Source organism: Haliotis cracherodii, unplaced genomic scaffold, assembly GCF_022045235.1.
Source record: "Haliotis cracherodii isolate W230 unplaced genomic scaffold, xgHalCrac1.p SCAF_18, whole genome shotgun sequence".
Classification (NCBI taxonomy): Eukaryota; Metazoa; Mollusca; class Gastropoda; order Lepetellida; family Haliotidae; genus Haliotis; species Haliotis cracherodii.
Window position 1 is genome coordinate 610,466 of NW_027266273.1, and position 18,309 is coordinate 628,774.

Here is an 18,309-nt window from a genome sequence, read left to right on the forward strand (position 1 = left end):
GGTATGTCCGTCCCTTGCTGCCCTGAGGAAGTGCAAGAGAAGCTGGATGATATCCATGAAGGAAACCAAATTGCAAATGTTTTTTTTTTGCATGATTTTTGCCTTGATGTCAATGAATGTCTTGTACTGTTGTATCAGTGAAACAAATTCATACGACTGAAGAAGCTCGGTTAAGTCTGGCTCTGGGAATTGTTTCATGAATATTTCCTGCACGACTTCAGAGTGTCCGTGAAAACTAGTTGTGAAAATCTCGACGTCCTAATGCATATTAACATCTATGTAGAAGTTGGGAATAGGACATTTAGGCAAGAAACCTACTTGCTGATCTGCTTCTCTATGCATACAAAACAGAGTTTCCGTTTCACTTGCAAAATAAATACAAGGGAACCTAGCCAAGACGTTTAACTTAAGCTTCAGGAATATCCATGATCTGATCACATTTCAAATAGCCAACACCCTTTACACCACTGAGCTAGAAATAAAAGATAACAGTGAAACCGCCTCACCTGTTTCATATTTAGACATATGAAAAAAGAATATGCATGCCCATTTCCAAATTTGATGAATCAGTGAAACAAATGATGCCCGATGCAATTCCTTATTTTGAATTGTACCAAATGTCCCCTTGTGTTCTTTTTAGATAGACATTTGACTTGCATATGCATGTGTTTGTGACGGCAGCCACCGGCGGGGAGGCTACGTACAGTTTTACACGAACATCTGGTATCATCACTATATGATATTGCTTCATTACTACATGCCAATGATATAGTCGGAATCATTCAGTCGACTCTGCTTTTGGTAGACATTTCTCAAGAATATGGAAAGGGTTTTGTCCCTTTTATTATACAGCCTATGAGATTTGATTAATACTCACTAAAGGGCACGCGATTGAACTCATTGATTGTATCAATTCAGTAATAGTATTGTCATGGAGACGTTTGGTGTGTGACACCTGTGCTTATATCATTATCAATACTAGTAACTAAAGTAAGTCGGAAATGCTAGAAAAATGCTATTCTCTCTTCATTTAATAAAAACGAATGACAGGGCTATGAAAATAGCACATATCAAAATAATGCAAATCTACATAATCTAGCCTATCCTAACTGACACTGTGATTAGACTTAAAAGGAGCTTTTACAGGTAAAATGAAGATAAAATATTCGTGTGTTGTCATGCATGTATGAACCAGCCTTTTGCCTGAGGGCATTACTAGTACCCTTCACCTGTCCCGAGGTGATGACCTCGCACCGTCCCATGCATGCTCACAGGGGCAAAAGTCACCTGAGTTGGTGTCGGTGCAGCAATAAAGATATATACTACATTATGACAGTGTTGTGCCGCCATGACATCTGTCTTGTACTTAACTGGTTTCGTATTCAGGCGAAATCTACTTGAGTTGAACATTCGGTTCAGATTGTCTGAAATCGACAAGATGACAGATATTCCTGCATGGTCGCCTGCAGACTACTCATGTTTGGCGCGACAGTATCTGGTTCCCGGACATAATGGCGGTATCCATGACAATGACACTGGGGTTGTTCAGATTGGGCAGTAGCTGATGTCACAACCATAAACTTTATGAACACACCCCCATTTATTTCCTTATGAGCATCGCCAGCTTCCTTTTTCGCTAGGACAACTAGCTCACATTCATCAATAAGTTATAGATCACGGGTTCCGGTGTGCAAAACAATGACACTATTACCTTTACCTTGTGGTACCATGGGTGCTTATGGTCCATCTTACAGTAGCCACATGTAGTCAGTGGAATGATTCTTATTCACCAGGTTTCATCAAGGTAAACGATCTGGAAACTTTGACTGCCATAGAAATGAATGGTGCAGAGATAATGTGACCTCATTGATAGGATGGACTATTCCCCTGAAACTGCTCGGTCATCTCCACTTGCAGTGTATCGAAACCCAATCTCGTGGAGTCTAATTGTCTCTTTAATTTCCTCCCTAATTCTACTACTTCTGTTCACAAAGCTTGTACACTGTACTTCTTATCACCCCTTTATCAAAGCTGCCTAATATCATTTTCTGTTTTTGAGACGACCTCTACCTTCTGTTTTTGTTTATCATTCCTTCTGGTAGAAAAACCCCAGAGTTTCGGCAGTTCGCATTGGGCAGTTCGGTAATACATGCAAACTAAACTTATAAATGTTTACTATTTCACTTTGCATTTCAGTGCGTTTAGTAAAGAAATACACTATGCGTAAAGCCCCTGACTAATCCCACACATTTATATGGTTAACTGTAAGCGTCCTACTATATCCTACCTGCAAATAATTTATTCTACCTAAACACCTTGGAAAAAGTGTTACTTTGTATATACACCCATCATGCATTATAGACACAAAGGTGCACGATCATAAGACATAATCCCTAATTATAAATCATACAAGTGACCAAGATGTCTAAAGCGCCACTATTCACAAGTTGCTTCTCGTAGGGTCGTGGGTTCGAATCCCGTTCACCCTGATTATATTTCTAGGTTTGTCAACACCATACGCGTGCTAGTGGGTTTACCAATGCAGTTAACGTCTGTGATACGCATCGATATCACTTCGGGCTTCTATCTCCTATAAAACTGACATGACGCGATATAAAAATAATACGTCAACGCCAGAGAATAACCAGTCTTGATTATCTGCCAAAACAAAAAGTAAAAATAGTGTTGAAAATAATATGAATAGATTACTGAAAGGATAAGAATGTCGTGGTGTTGAAATAGTAGCACCTGTTATGCATGTTGTTTGTTTGTTGCCTGACGCCGCACTGCAAACGAAGGCGGCCTGTAAACAATCAAGTATCAAGACACAGCGCATTTACTGTTTTTGTTGGAACTAAAAACGAAATGTTAATTTTGAGTGCAAAGTGCAAACGAATCTAGATGCTTACAAGTGAAGATTAAAATAGGTCTTCAGCAACCCATGCTTATCTTAAGAGGCGACTAACGGGTTTCGGGTGGCCAGGCACGGTGATGTGATGCATGTCATCGTATCCCAATTGCGAAGATTGCATTGTCTGGTCCAGACTCGAATATTTACAGACCGCCGTCATAAACCTAAAATATTGCTGGGCACGACGCGTTAAACAACAAACAAACAAACACACAAGTGAAGAGGAACACTTCAGAAATATGTTCGTTTAGCAACACAGTTGTTGAAAACGACCTCAACCTACTGCACTAAATCATTCACACACCCAAAAAGGATTTTACGTGCGTCTCAGATATAGGATATTTTGATCGTTTCGACTCGTTGATTGTTTGTTGGTTGTTCAACGCATCAGTCAGCATCATTCCAGCTATATCACAGAGGGACTTGAATCATCGAGTCCGGGCCAAACTGTCCGTTAATTGACAGTATGATCAATGTTCCTGGTTATCTGGTACGATAACACACACAACGGCCAAGTCACGGAGAATGACCAGTCTGCTGTTATCACGTCATTAAAAAAAATATATTCAAACTTAAACATTTTTGTCGAATTGTACAAAGGATATTGAACGCTCAGTAGTGATTACTGGTATCATGGTGGTAGCGTGTTGTTTTATTACAAGCCCCTTGCATCGATGAAAGATTCGACATCAAATCCATCAGCTTGGTAGCAAGTTAGTCGAGCTTTGAACATAAAGCCAACTATGGACCAATATCCAAAACGGTTTCCAGTCGGAGCGATGCATTTTTCTGCACTGACAGGATGCGACGAAGTGTGCTTCGATTTATGTTTTTCGTACATATTCAATATGATCTTTCCATATTTGCCTGCCTACGTAAGCTTCCCACAGAATGTATCTTTGCAGTAAAGTAAGCATTTTGCGGTGAGGACTGTATGACATGAGTGAGTGAGTATGGTTTTACGCCGCTTTTAGCAATATTCCGGCAATATCGCGGCGGGGGACACCAGAAATGGGCTTCACACATTGTACCCATGTCGGGAATCGAACCCGGGTCTTCGGCGTGACGAACGAACGCTTTAACCACTAGGCTACCCGACCGCCCCACTGTATAACATGAGCGAGTGAGCGAGTGAGAAGGGGAATGAGTGGTGAGTAAGGCAGAGAAGATAGGTTTAACGTCGCTTTGAACCTGATTAAAGTTATATCACGAAATATTGTCTTAATGTGGGAGAAAAGCCGGGTGGGTGGGTGAGGTTTAACGCTCGTTTGAACGGCATTAGTTATATCACGGCGTGTCAACTTAATGTGGAAGGAAAGCCGAAGTGATTCAGATCTTGGACGTTTACACCTTTGGAGAAACCCACTAGCAGGCGTATGGTCCTGACAAACGTAGAAACATGATCAAGCTGAATCTTGGACTCGCATCCACTATCAGAGGTTTCTTGCCCTCCTAATGTGCGCATCTCTGTACAGCAAATTGTGGCACCTTAGACGCCTGGGCCAGCAGTACCCTCACATCTGATGCAATATGAAATTCAAAAAGTACTCCCATCTGATCTGATCTGACTTATGTTCTTTAGACTGCTCCACTTTAAAAGTGATTTCGGCCATATATCGGAATAGAGTAATGTGTGGATGGAGGAGATGTATGTCTGTAAGAGAGTAATGTTTGGATGGAGGAGAATAATGTATGGATAGAGGAGAGTAATGTATGGATAGAAGAGAGTAATGTATGGCTGGAAGAGAGTAATAAATGGATGGAGAAGAGTAATGTATGGATGGAAGAGAATAATGTGTGGATGGAGGAGATGCATGTCTGTAAGAGAGTAATGTTTGGATGGAGGAGAATAATGTATGGATAGAGGAGAGTAATGTATGGATAGAAGAGAGTAATGTATGGCTGGAGGAGAGTAATGTATGGCTGGAGGAGAGTAACGTATGGCTGGAGGAGAGTAATGTATGGCAGGAAGAAAGTAATGTATGGCTGGAGGAGAGTAATGTATGGCTGGAAGAGAGTAGTGTATTGATGGAGGAGAGTAACGTATGGATGGAGGAGAGTAATGTATGGCTGGAAGAAAGTAATGTATGGCTGGAGGAGAGTAATGTATGGCTGGAAGAGAGTAATGTATGGATGGAGGAGAGTAACGTATGGATGGAGGAGAGTAACGTATGGATGGAGGAGAGTAATGTATTGATGGAGGAGAGTAACGTATGGATGGAGGAGAGTAATGTATTGATGGAGGAGAGTAACGTATGGATGGAGGAGAGTAATGTATGGCTGTAAGAGAGTAATGTATGGCTGGAGGAGAGTATTGTATGGATGGAGGAGAGTAATGTATGGATGGAAGAGAGTAATGTATGGATGGAGGAGAGTAATGTATTGATGGAGGAAGAGGAGACTGCATGGATGTTAAAGTGCACTTCGGTCCTAGGTATGCATGTTCATATTGTTGTGGAGAAATTGTGCCAATGAACGGATCCTGAATTATGCGACCATGGTCAGCTCTATCTTGACATTGTAGATATATCTGTTGACGGATTGTTTCAACAAGATGGTAGACATTGTCAGATTGGCATTCAAACCATTTTAATACTCATGGTGAGTTTTGAAACCGAAATGTGACAAATCCATCGCTTTGCGATTGCGTGACAAAACTTCTTGCTGCAAGGTCCCGTAGTCTGCAAAATGTCAATTAGTAATATTAATGAAACAGGCACGAATGAAACACCACTGAAAGCAATGAATTGATCGAAGGCAAAAAGGAACATAAAGAATATTAGTTAAAAGAATGAACGATATCGGAATAATGGAAAGGAAAACTACGTGTAGTGGAAAACGCAATGTGTGGATAAGCATAAGAGAAGAGTCTATGGATAGAGGAGAAAAGAATATGTATAGGGGAAGAACGTTATAAATAGGGGGAAAGGATTTTATGGATAGAGGAAAGAAGACAGTGTGGATACATGAATATAATAATGTATGGATAGAAGAAAGAAGTACGTATGAATACAGGAAGAAATGTGTATAAAGAAGAATAACGGTTGTATGAATAGTGGAAAAATGTACGGAAGACGAAGACAATGTATAGATGATGGAAAAAAAGAAAATATAGATGTGGGAAAAGAAGAATTTATGGATAGAGGATAGACGTATGTATGCATACAAAGGACAAAAATATAGAAAGAGAAGAAGAAAAGAATGTAAGTATAGGAGAAGAGAAGAATGTATGAACAGAGGAAGAAGATGTATAGATATAGGAAAAACGAATGTATTGATAGCGGAAGAACATGTATGTATTGCAGAAAGTAGTTATGGATAGAGTATTTAGATGTTTGGATAAAAAGTATGGATAGAGGATAGTGAGGAACATATGGATAGATGAAAAACAGAACAGCGGAAGAGGCGAATATATCAAGAGTGGTCAGTAAATAATGCATGGCGAGAGGTAGAAAGAGAATATGAACAGTGATCAATGAAAAATGTATCGATGGATAAGAAATTATACATTGAAAGAGGAAGGTGAAGAATGTATTGAAAAAAGTGGGAGCAGAAAATAGTGCGCGAGGACATTATGTATTTCCCTTACCTATTGTTCAACAAATTCATAATGCGCCGTGAAACCCTTTCGCGTCTCACTGCTGTCGGAGTAGAACGCAATAATCAGACCGTTCTTGACACCATTCACTGCAAATAAAATAATTGTAAATCTTATATCATGTTTCCTAAACTTATTGTCGACTTTGTGTTCACTTGGCCATCAGTTAATGAACCAAAGAGAGTTGGCGGATCACAGCCGACCAAAATATGTCTACCCTGAATACACACACATTCATTAACAGTCAGGCTGTCCGACTGTGATGGACATATTTCAGGACCGACACTAGACATGCCATAATAAACTGCAGCGTTGTTGCCATGAGTGTCCAACTATGAGGGACATCATTTTAGGACCTGTATGCCATCTAAAGCTATGCATTAATTTCCAGTCAAACTTTATATAAGACGATTGGGACCACAATACCTATATTTTCATCTTATCACCCATAAGTGTCTCAAGAAGACATGAATGTAAACAACAGGTCGCTCACGAGAGATTACCTGTGATTGTCTTGGGTGACGTCCCACAGTACTTCTGATCATTCACTTTGATGTAGTCAAAGCAGTTTGTGGGACTTCCCTCGATGTCCATATCGTCAATGGTCAGGACCAGTTTATAGGCTTGGTTGAGCACTGGTAGATTCAGTTCCCAGATCGCTTCGTAGCTGTTGCTGTAGTTATTGGGGTAGTTTGGGGTCATCATTTTCCCGTGCAACTCTTCCAAACGTTCCACATGTGGTTCTTTAGAACAAAATGAATATATTTAAATTACGGCTAGTTTCCTTCAGCGTGTAAAAATGCCTGACTGACATTTCAATTTGTTATATGAAATCTCCGATCTGTTGATCTCCGTTGTTGTTTCCACATATTATCTGGGGGCACAGCTGGCCCAGTCGTCTAAGGCGCCGCCATTCGCAGTGCAGAGTCGCGTCCCTTAGGCACGCCAGAATCCTATGATTGGTTCGCCCCGATTATGTTTCTAGGTTTGTCAGCACCATACCCGTGCTCGTGGGTTTCACCGAAGTGGTAACCGTCTGAGACCTGCCTCACTTCTGGCTTTCCTCCTAAAGCTGACACGTCGTGATATAACTGCAATACTGCAAAAAGCGGCGTAAAATCCAATTCACTCACTCACTCCACATATTATCAGCGCGAAAGTAATGAGTGTTGTTTAATAATGGATTACATGGTGAATAACACCTTAAGTGAAAATTATGTTTTCGTTTCAATTTGAACATACGATTGTTACGTATTCATCAAAGAAAGGAATGACTCACCCTCGGCAGATACTTGGACCACGCCCAAGAGGAGACATGCGAGGACTGCGTTGACATCCATATCCTTTAGACGTTTCTCTGGATAAGAATGGCAAGACCAGAATAACTATCTTTATCCTATGTGTTGGGGCATATTCTACGAGTGAGATATTTCCTCTACATGCTTAAAACCTGTAAACTCGTTTAGTTCTTGGTGAGTGACGCATGTGTCTGTTTTCTTCTCTCTTCTTGATACATTCTGCGTTGCGTAATGTTTAAGATATCAGTACAGAGTTAAAAATCGAAACGATGTATAACTTTGTATGGAGAAGATGTGAACAGTTTAAATATTGTCTTTGTTTTCTCATATCAATTAGAATTCACAAAAAGAGGCATATATATTTATATATGTGTGTGCATGTGTGTAGGTATATACTGTCAAAACAAAACAAAGCAGTCATACTATCCCCTAGGCGTTGCAATGTGCCGTGCAGAGTTGCCTGCCTTAAACGAAACAAGACATATTGGTCGCTCTGGGCTTTCCTCTCACATAAAATTGACACTAATATACTCTTCAAACAACGTAGAGATCATGAAATATATATGTTAATGACAGGTATGAGAACAAAGATAAATTACGGGTTGGGGGTACCGGTTGCAATGAATCCCAATTCGTTCGTTACATAGGAGAATGTCCGAATCTCGCGATTATTTTCGCACGTGAAACTTGTTCTCGGCCTGACGTCCTCGAACAATTGAGGACTTTCTCCTACTTAAAACAAAGTTCGATCAAGTTAATGCCTCAAACTAATCTTCAAGTGATGTTCACGTGCCAAACTAACGGAGGTGTGCTCTAGTTGTACATAGTCATGACAAACCAAGCCGCTAAAACACACCAATAAACGTGCAAAACTGTGGGAGTGTGGTGTGTATATCTGCACATGCAACATCATATTTTTCGATTTTCGATGAACGACTCAGGCAGTGTTGTCAGCATGACTGTGAATGAATCCGACAACGATGTATTTGTCACACAAAATAGTTTCACGAACACTTTTGAGGTGGACGTTAATTCAGATTTTGAATCTTTACTAAATTTGGATTCAAGTGAACTTCCAAACTTTGATGTTATTAAATGTGAGTTGATTAATCTCGAAGGGTTTTCCTCAGGTCTGACACTGGTCTGTACAAAGCAAGCCAAGCAATTGAATCTAACCTTGTTAATTTGCTACCGTGTAACACTCGCTCGCCATTAAATTCATCAGAAATACCTCAATCAAGTGACGCTTCTGAACAAAGCGTAGATTCAAGTTCAGCAAGGTTTGCCAATCCAACATCTGATATTGACAGCAAGAAGTAGTGTGATTCAGCATACTTATCGAATACTGAAAACAAGAGTATGTAGTTCGCTTGTTTCAAGGGTGGGTGAAGGAACGGCGTGAGAGGGCCAGAACAGAGGACATTGACCCCTAACATTTTGTCACTGGCTCAGGTGGAAAGGAAGTTAAATAAAACATTGATGTGTTTTATGATTGAGGTCAGAATTCAGAAGGGCGAGGAACATCGCGGAAATACTCTTTATCAAATTGTCGCATCCCTACAATATTATATCAGATGAAACGGCACTCAACTGCATTTTTTCGAATCTCCGATGTTTCAAGGATTAAGGTCCGTGCGAGATGCGAGAATGAAATATTTGGCAAGACAGGGAATCGGGATAATGAGAAGGCAGGCTGAAGGGATCAGTGTGGACCAGGAAGACATGTTGTGGGAGCAACAGCTATTAGATACAATGGTATCTAATTAATATCAATTGTGCTCTGAGGGCTGGTGATGAGCACAGATATCTTAGAACGGGTCCGAATTCAGAGATCGAAATAACAGTAGGTGCTGATGGGTTGATATATCTAAAATACATGGAAGATGTGTTCAAAACAAACAGAGCTGGCTTTAAACATCGACAGTGTGAACCAAAATGCATCAAAGTGGGCCAGAACTTGGAACGACCAGAGAGGTGCCTTGTTCGGCTTTATGAAAAGTACATGTCACTCAGGTAAGTTATCAATGACTTTGATTGTAAAATTTAATGGTAATGATATCAGTGAAGCAGCTTTTAAGAGTAGATTGGCAAGTTGATTTAACTGTCTTGGAATTTTTACTCAAGTGTTCATAACACGTCACCTATTATTATGACTTTATTACAATTTAGTGACGCAATTTCCAGGGTAGAATAGGTCCTCGGTATACCCTGGCTGTACCAAAAGGCGACATCATAGGAGTGGGGGAGGTGCTCATGTTATGTGTTCTGATTGTTGGCGAGCCTTCGTAGATCGTTGCTCATGCCGCCAGCCACTGGCTGTCTGGTCCAGAACTGATCTAGATTTTTTCCCCGTTTACATTTATTAATAGGCCGCCGCGATATAACTGAAATATTGCTGAAAGTGTCATGACCAACCAATTAAATTTATGTTTGATCCTAATGGTGTACACGTGACTTAACTAATTTGAAGCAATACATATTTTAACATCGATGGTAAACGTGAACAATATTTTACTATGATGTCATACTGTATTGGGACGTCATTAAATTTAATGACGTCATTAAAATGAAGTTCACACTCCTGTGCGCGGGGCATTGCCATTACTCACTTTAACTCGGTCGTGCTTAGATATTGAAAACACATGTGTTTATATTAATTTGTTTTTTATGTTATTTTCAGACCTAAAGACGGAAAACGCACCGCATTTTACTTGAGGCCCTTGAAATTTGTGAGAGAAAATACATGGAAATGTATGGACATTCCGTTTGGATTGCATCATTTAAGAGGCACTATCGGACGACTGTGTAAAGTGGCAGGTTTTAGTGGTTTGTATTCCAACCACTCCTTGAGGGACACCACTGCAACACGTCTGTATAACTCTGGCATAGACGAACAGCTTATTGCTGAGAGGACAGGGCACAAGTCTGTGGCAATACGAAGCTACAAGGTATGGTATTATGGTATTAATACGCCCTTAATTTATCGAACAGAAAGCTCAGTTGTGTGGGGGTCACTTTGAAAAAGAACAAATTTTCGTATGTATTTGATATCTAAAACATGAAAATGAAAAATCTAGTATTTAGTTTAAGTATAAGGGATGGTCCTTAATGAAAGGAAAATGTTTTGGACGGGTACAATTATGAGTGAATATCGTTCATTACACGGATTAAACAAACCAGACCATTTCCATAACCGAAATGCATTAATTTATTATTTAATCGTAGAGGACATCTGCGGAGATAGAAGCCCGCCTTGACAACATCATTCAGAGGAAATCCAGTAAACCTGCATCCCCAACTGTGTCGACAGTAATCAGATCTACGTCAATGGCATCAACTGCATCAACTTTGACCAGTACCAAATAGACTGATGATGAAACAGCTTCGAGGAATGAACGTGATCTTAAATTGGTTCTTAGGGATGGCGTTGTTTTGTCTCTAACATTCCGAGAATATACGTTGGGTCAACAGTGATATAATCTTGTTCTATTTTGCTGAAGTTAGTTAAGATTATATGTCCTGTATCTTCTCCCGAGAATGAATCACAAAATAATTTTGCAAAAATCATGCTGTACTATGGGAGGGTGACCGCTCCTTTTAAACTATAGGAGGGGGACCTTTCAAGGAAAACTATGGGACGATTAAGTACCAATACTCGAACTATTGGAGTGTTAGCAAAATGATTGCATTTACCCAACTGTCATTAAAGTTCACGTAACTTTGTTTTAACATACAACTATTACTAGAAACCAATATCTCTTTGGGAAATTTTATATCCGTGTACCACTTTTTTTAAAGAGAATGTAATAATATAAGATATAACCTAATCACTCACCTGCATAACGTATACCTTCCTCCTATTGTTCACTTACAAGCTTGGATATATTCAGACACAGTATTTTTTAAAGCGGCGATTAAGCCAACGCATTCACTACCTCATTGGCGTGGTCAAGGCCATTCCAAAAGAACATTCCCTCCAAACAAGCTGTTACGTGGGTGTGTGGCGTTTGAATACATACCATGCTGGTTCAGAGTGAATATTCCGATACCATCCGTGAATAACATTGACAATAAAATATGAAAAGAAAATATGGTCCCGATCGTTGTATGTAACATGTGGGCGGATGCACACATTAACACAATGTTCTTGGTCACTGCACCGCAGTGCTCGTCTTCGACAAGAATTTTTTAAAACTAAAACGCTCAACTGAAGCGAGATACCAATCGATTTGTTAAGGGTTTTTTGCTCGAAAACGAGAACGTAACTCAAATCGAATCATGTCAACTTTCAGATGAAGCAAGTCTTTTAATGTCATTGAGAAGTGTTCTTCCTTTTAGAAGAATGACACAGAATCCGATTTAAGAGAAGGCTTTCAATCGCAATCGATCATTTGTCATAGGTCTGATTCTAAAAAGTCTACATTATAAGTTGTAGCAGTATCACGAGGGGTACATGTGGATTTATGCGTTCCGCGTTAAATTTTATACCACGGACCAAACCACATGTACCCCCAATGATACTGCTACATCGAATTTATCTCACCGACAATTTTAAAAAAAATCAAAACAAATTAAAAATTAATAACAAACGGTGTTCGATTGATCTGAGGTTAACTTGTGCTATCACGTGACTTTAATTGACTCGGAAAAAGCGTGCGGCATTTTTGCTTCGAAGCGGGGTATAAGGGTATACCGGATTTATTCACTTGCTGAGATATTTATTTCCCTCCAAGGCGGGATACACGGTATTATATCAAGACCACCTGAACCAGTCAGTCTCATCATTCTTACATGGAGGTATGATAAAGGTCGTTGTGATACAGTTTCCAAATGCATCAATAAACTCTATACCGAAGGCAACACATTCTAAGGGAAATAATGATGGCAGATATAAAGAAAATGATTTAAGTCAAAAGATGTGCTATGTACGAAGTACAATTTTCTTGTGTCAGCTAAAACTAGATGAGCGTTTTGAATGATGTTTAACGCAGAATAGATAAAGATCTGATCTTTATCACGGTCGACTGAAACCATGAGTAACAATCCAGATTTAATAGTTTAAAAAAATTAAAACAGTCCTTTTTACAATTATACATTGATCCCTTGGAAGATTTATCTCTTGTAGAGATCCAGGATAGCAACTGGATATCATTTAATTTATATTTAACAATAGTTTTAATAATAGCCTTGACTGAACATTTTGTGATATCCATATGTTACTAAGGCCGAGTTCAAACATTCGTTCCATGCATGTTATCCATTTATGTTTTCATGTTACTATCAAATTATCATAAAAAGTAATTTATACAAAGTGAAGTTAATTTAAAAGTCAGCGTTCTTGCCCCAAAAGATATCATTTGAATTTGCATTACGTTGAGTCTTCCAAGTTTCCCATATTTCGGAGTACACTTTCTTAGTGTTTAAGAAAACGAAGGTGAATAGTTTCTGTGATAGAAATATTTTCAAATACTCAGAAAGAAGTATGGTACAACCATAGCGTCAAATGCGCACATGTAGTTGGCAAATGTAGTTTCCTCCCTTGGCAGAGAATATAATACATTGCTTTAGTGGCTTTTACGGATAACGTTTGCTTCGTACGATGTTTGATAACTGAGCATCGTGAAAACTTCACATATTTTGACGCACTACGTTCCCCTATCACCCGCCAATACATACTTCCACTTTGCGGTGTACTAGTCACGTGTGTTTATTAATAATCGGCTAACGAAAAGAGACCGGAAGTCAATGATAGAGCACTACTACCTTCATGAGCTCTGCGAGAGCTCTATCACTGTCGGGCATGTTTAGAGCAGATAGCCGCAAGTCAATAGCAGATGCAGCACGATATAGCTTGCCATGTGTCATTTGAGCACTCACTCTCGCTGGAACCAGGTGGTGGCTTGAATCGTTGGTAAAAAATAGCGACTTCAATGCAAGACAAAATAGTCTAGTGAATTCTTCGAACGTCATTTGTAACAGCGGTCAGAAGGCTAGCAAACAATGACTTTACTGATCTACCTGGTACATTGCATGTTTAGGAATGTGTTTCAGTACTGAAAGGAATCCACATTTAGTGTGTTCTATCTAAACATATTAAATGAGCTATCGCCTCATAGCTTAAACACCACTTAAACACAACATTCCCACAATCGATAAATGTTTAGAATTTAAACACCATTGACCATGTTTAGAATTTAAGGTAGTGTGACCGACTACAAACCAAGAGGTTTGCAGGTTCGAATCCCACAGAGGTTTAACATTCTTTGTGTTCATGAAGTTGTTGCTGTATGCCTAATAATATTTCTCTCATACAGGAAGCTGACAATGACAGTATGTCCGTTTAGTACTTAAATGTTTTTAGTCAGTAACGAAAGGCCACCCAGTAAAAACTGCTAACTGATTAAAAAGTATACTGAGATGTTAGTGTCTGAGTGGACAGTGAAATTCAGTAAAATGTGTAAACATTACAAACTATTTCCGTCAGTGATAGTGTATATTAGAAGCGACATAGCCCTTCTCATAATCTAGAAATCTAGGCTAGAAACATATCCTATTGTAAAATTCCGACTCTAACAAAAGCACGTGTTTATAAATCTCCATCATATAGTGAGGATACCAGGTGTTCGCAAAAAGGTGAGCGTTTTCGATCAGTTACCTTTCTCATGTCGTTACGGTGAGTGAGTGAGTGAGTGAGTTGGGTTTAACGCCGCTTTTAACAGTATTAGTATTTCAGTTATATCACGGCGTGTCAGCTTAATGTGGGAGGAAAGCCAGAAGTGGTGCAGATTTCAGACGTTTACATCTTCGGTGAAACACACGAGCACGGGTTCCGGTGCTGACAAACCTAGAAACATAATCGGGTCGAACCGGAATTCGAATCCACAATCATAGGTTTCTGGCGTGACCAAGGGACGCAACACTGCAAAGTGAATCGCGGCGCCTTAGACGACTGGGCCACCCGTGCCCCTTACCGTAGTATAAAGGTAGGTATACAGGCATAAGTATATAGGCTTAAAAAGTTCTTTTGATAGGTACGCGCGGTTGTTAAGGTTATTCGTTTAATGCTTCAGTGGTAATTCATTTCTTGAGGTCACTGGGCGGCTTCGTATATCGTTCCTACCTTCAGACTACGACATGGGCAATAGTTGTGCAATCACTCTTGGAACCAAGACACATCCACCAAGAGGAATATTATATTCTGATTGGTCAATCAGAAATATCAAATCACAGTCATATGCCTGTGATTCAAACATAGGTATCGCGCCAAAATGACATAAGAGCAAATGGTTATTTCTTAGGCATGCAGTTTCAAAAATGATACAAGAAAAATACGAGACATAATACAATGCTAAAATAGTAGCTCTTATTGGAGGATTTAGGGTATATTGATTAAAATAGAGTATAACAAATATATGTTGTCACAGGGTTCATTACCTTCGCTAATGCAAAACGATCTTTGCGTTTTATGTTGACATGGTTGTGAAATAGGAAAACTTACCGCCCATAAAATCTATCTGTCACATTGTCCCTCAAACCACATATAATAAATACCACTTTTATTGGCATATTCTGTTGACGTAGGGACTCATTTGTTTCTAATGAGGACAGATGTGGCCATCTTGAAGTAATTGATTGAAATTGTGTTCACAGAAATGAAGAAAACAAGGTGTATAACCCATGCACCCCTAGACCTACTCGTCAGGTAAAATTCGGTGAAAAAAATATTTATAGCTCAGGGGAGTAACGCATTTAGACCTATACCATTTGTAGAAAGGTCCATGAAGCCTATTGGCGTGTCTTTGACAAATACTATTCAGTGGCACTTCATTATTTAGAAATTAAGCATTGTTTGCTGTTGCTTTTTATCATCCAAAACTGACTCTTACATGGGATATCGCTTGGATGAGATCAAGCGATATCTATGCTGTAGATATCGCTGCAATGCTATTACATCACAATGCTTTGCAGACCACTGTGACATCACTGGTTACCATGATGTCACAATCAAATGACATCACTAATGGCTCTGCTACTGAAGCTGTTAGCAGTACTTTTTACACCGAAGACAGTGCTAATTACTGTCTACAAATTGAAAAAGTTGGAAGAATGATGTTGTATGATAAATAAAGTCTCATCCTCGTGACTTTTGATATCAAATATATCAACACTCGTTGATAAAAGTGGCAAAAATCCTCTGCAAGCCTTTTACCAACTCGTGTTGATATATTTCATATCAAAAGACACTCGGGTGAGATTCTCTATATGTTCTAACTTTTAACAATTAGAAGAATAACCAACGAGATACGAGCGTCCAGAGTGAAATTTATGTTCTTAGTTCCGATATATTTTAGGGTTCCAGTCTTAGCATTCGTTAATAGATATTGAATAGTCATGATTACCAAGCAAACAACGACAAAATGAGTTTCAAAAGCTGTTGACATCTAAATAAAACATATATTAAACTATTATTATGTTTCTAAAAAACACATATACTGGCATCTGTGTGTAAATAATTACCTGTAGGAGTAAGCCACCAAGATGTGATTACAGCAGGACAACAGGACAGCTTCTTCCGATGAACACTTTAGTTTCACAGATGGCGTTGAGAGGCATGATGGGAGCTGTGGGCCGTTCTCGGTAACGTCATTGATTGTTTCCGAAGAGCTTTGGTAAGCGTTTAATGAATTTGAGCTTGAAGTGTACTTGAAACGTATGTGAAAAATGTGTGCGCGTGTGTTTATGGGTGCGTGCGTGCGTGTGCCCTCGCTTTCAACATTATTTCAGAACACAGATGGTAGACACTTTCCACTAACATCTTGACGAAAGAAATGAGCATGGGAATGGTGCTTACAAACCAAGATCTGGTCGATTCTTGGATACGAAACTACGAATGCGGATCTTTGCACCAACTATGTATAAAGAATGGTGACACCCCATAATGCCAAGCAATATTTATTCATAAGGTTACTTTGTGAATGTGTGAGTAGTCGTGAAGAGTTATCACACAACACAAGCAGAAAGGACTTCACACATCGTTCTCATGTAGGTGATGGAACCCGTGTCATCGAAGTGTCTCCACGAAGATACTACAGTATCCTGTAGCACCAATGATAGATAGTAAATGATTAACTGAATATTGTGTCAGAACAATGATCAACAGAATGTCAGAACAATGATATATAGGATGTCAGGACAATGTCAGAAAGGATGTCAGAACAATGGTAGATAGGATGTCTGAACAATGGTAGATAGGATGTCAGAACAGTATTAGATAGGATGTCAGAACAATGGTAGATAGGATGTCAGAACAATGATAGACAGAATATCAGAAAAATGGTAGATAGGATGTCAGAACAATGGTAGATAGGATGTTAGAACAATGATAGAGAGGATGCCGAAACAACGGTAGATAGGATGTCAGAACACTGGTAGACATGATGCCAGCTCAATGATAATGATGACGTTCTAACAATGATAGATAGGATGTCAGAACAATGACAGACATCATGTCGTCACAATGGTTAATAGGAGGTCACAAAATGGTGGTAAGCCTGTCAGAACAATTGTAGATATGACGCCAGCTGACTGAAAATTCAAAATAAGATCAAAATTCAATGGCGGTACAATTACAATGGCAGTATACAATATAATAGCTGGCTGGTCGTGATGTAATGTGAGATGAGAGAGGGCACGCCCTTGTCGCCTTATATGGTCTAATGAGTGAGTATGGTTTTACGCCGCTTTTAGCAATATTCCTGCAATATCACGGCGGGGAACACCAGAAATGGGCTCCACACATTGTCCCCATGTCGGTAATCGAACCCGGGTCTTCTGCGTGACGAGCGAACGCTTTAACCACTAAGCTACCCGACCGCCCCTTTATATGGTCTAAATAACTTCTGGAACGTTCTTTCCCATGCTGGACAAGTCTATCTGTTGTAGAATATACCAAATTACACTTGACTCCAAAAGTATCTAAAAATACTAACTTCCGGGCCACTGCTTATATTAGATAGTACTACATTCCTGACAACTACCCATAATCAAAACTCCATGATATGAGCTTCTACTGAACCTAAATAGAACAAATGTAATACAATTACAACATTATTTGATAATACATTACACTACTGTATAACAAATATCAGACCAATGGTAGATATGATGCCTCTTCAACGATAATTATGATGTTCGAACAATGGTCGATATTATGTCAGAACAATACAGACAGAATGTCAGTACAATGGTAGATAGGGTGTCAGAACCATTATATATATTGATAAACATGATGCCATGGCAATGACAATTATGATGTCCGATCAATAATAGACACATGTAGAAAGTCAGAGCAGTATCTTTTTTCATTTCAGAACAACATTATGAAGACAGATTTGAAAATATTCTAACAAAATAAAAGTGCCTTGTGACCTAGTGTTAATGTTTGAAAGCTGAAATGTTGAAATACTGATTATAGTCAACACAATTGCAGCCGTTACTTCGTC

General features: G+C 39.3%; 2 protein-coding genes and 1 pseudogene across 3 annotated transcripts; 2 read left to right on the forward strand and 1 right to left on the reverse strand.

Moving 5' to 3' along the window:
- The first annotated feature begins 4,750 nt into the window (after nt 1-4,750).
- LOC139465991 (coiled-coil domain-containing protein 70-like) lies at nt 4,751-5,197 on the forward strand. Its single transcript, XM_071248007.1, has one exon. The coding sequence runs from the start codon at nt 4,751-4,753 to the stop codon at nt 5,195-5,197; it is 447 nt and encodes a 148-aa protein (XP_071104108.1).
- A 280-nt stretch (nt 5,198-5,477) lies between these two features.
- On the reverse strand, nt 5,478-16,414 carry LOC139466087 (zinc metalloproteinase nas-39-like). 2 transcript variants are annotated; one of them, XM_071248100.1, is made up of 5 exons: nt 11,643-11,752; nt 7,789-7,866; nt 7,013-7,252; nt 6,501-6,598; nt 5,478-5,592 (listed from the first exon to the last, which is right to left on the reverse strand). In XM_071248100.1, the coding sequence occupies exons 2-4, from the start codon at nt 7,847-7,849 to the stop codon at nt 6,501-6,503; spliced, it is 399 nt and encodes a 132-aa protein (XP_071104201.1). In that variant the 5' UTR covers nt 7,850-7,866; nt 11,643-11,752; the 3' UTR covers nt 5,478-5,592. The 2 variants fall into 2 exon arrangements, with proteins under 2 accessions (XP_071104201.1, XP_071104200.1); XM_071248099.1 differs by lacking the exon at nt 11,643-11,752 and adding an exon at nt 16,325-16,414 and having other exon boundaries at nt 5,479-5,592.
- On the forward strand, nt 8,709-11,281 carry LOC139465992 (uncharacterized; annotated as a pseudogene).
- Nucleotides 16,415-18,309: the final 1,895 nt, after the last annotated feature.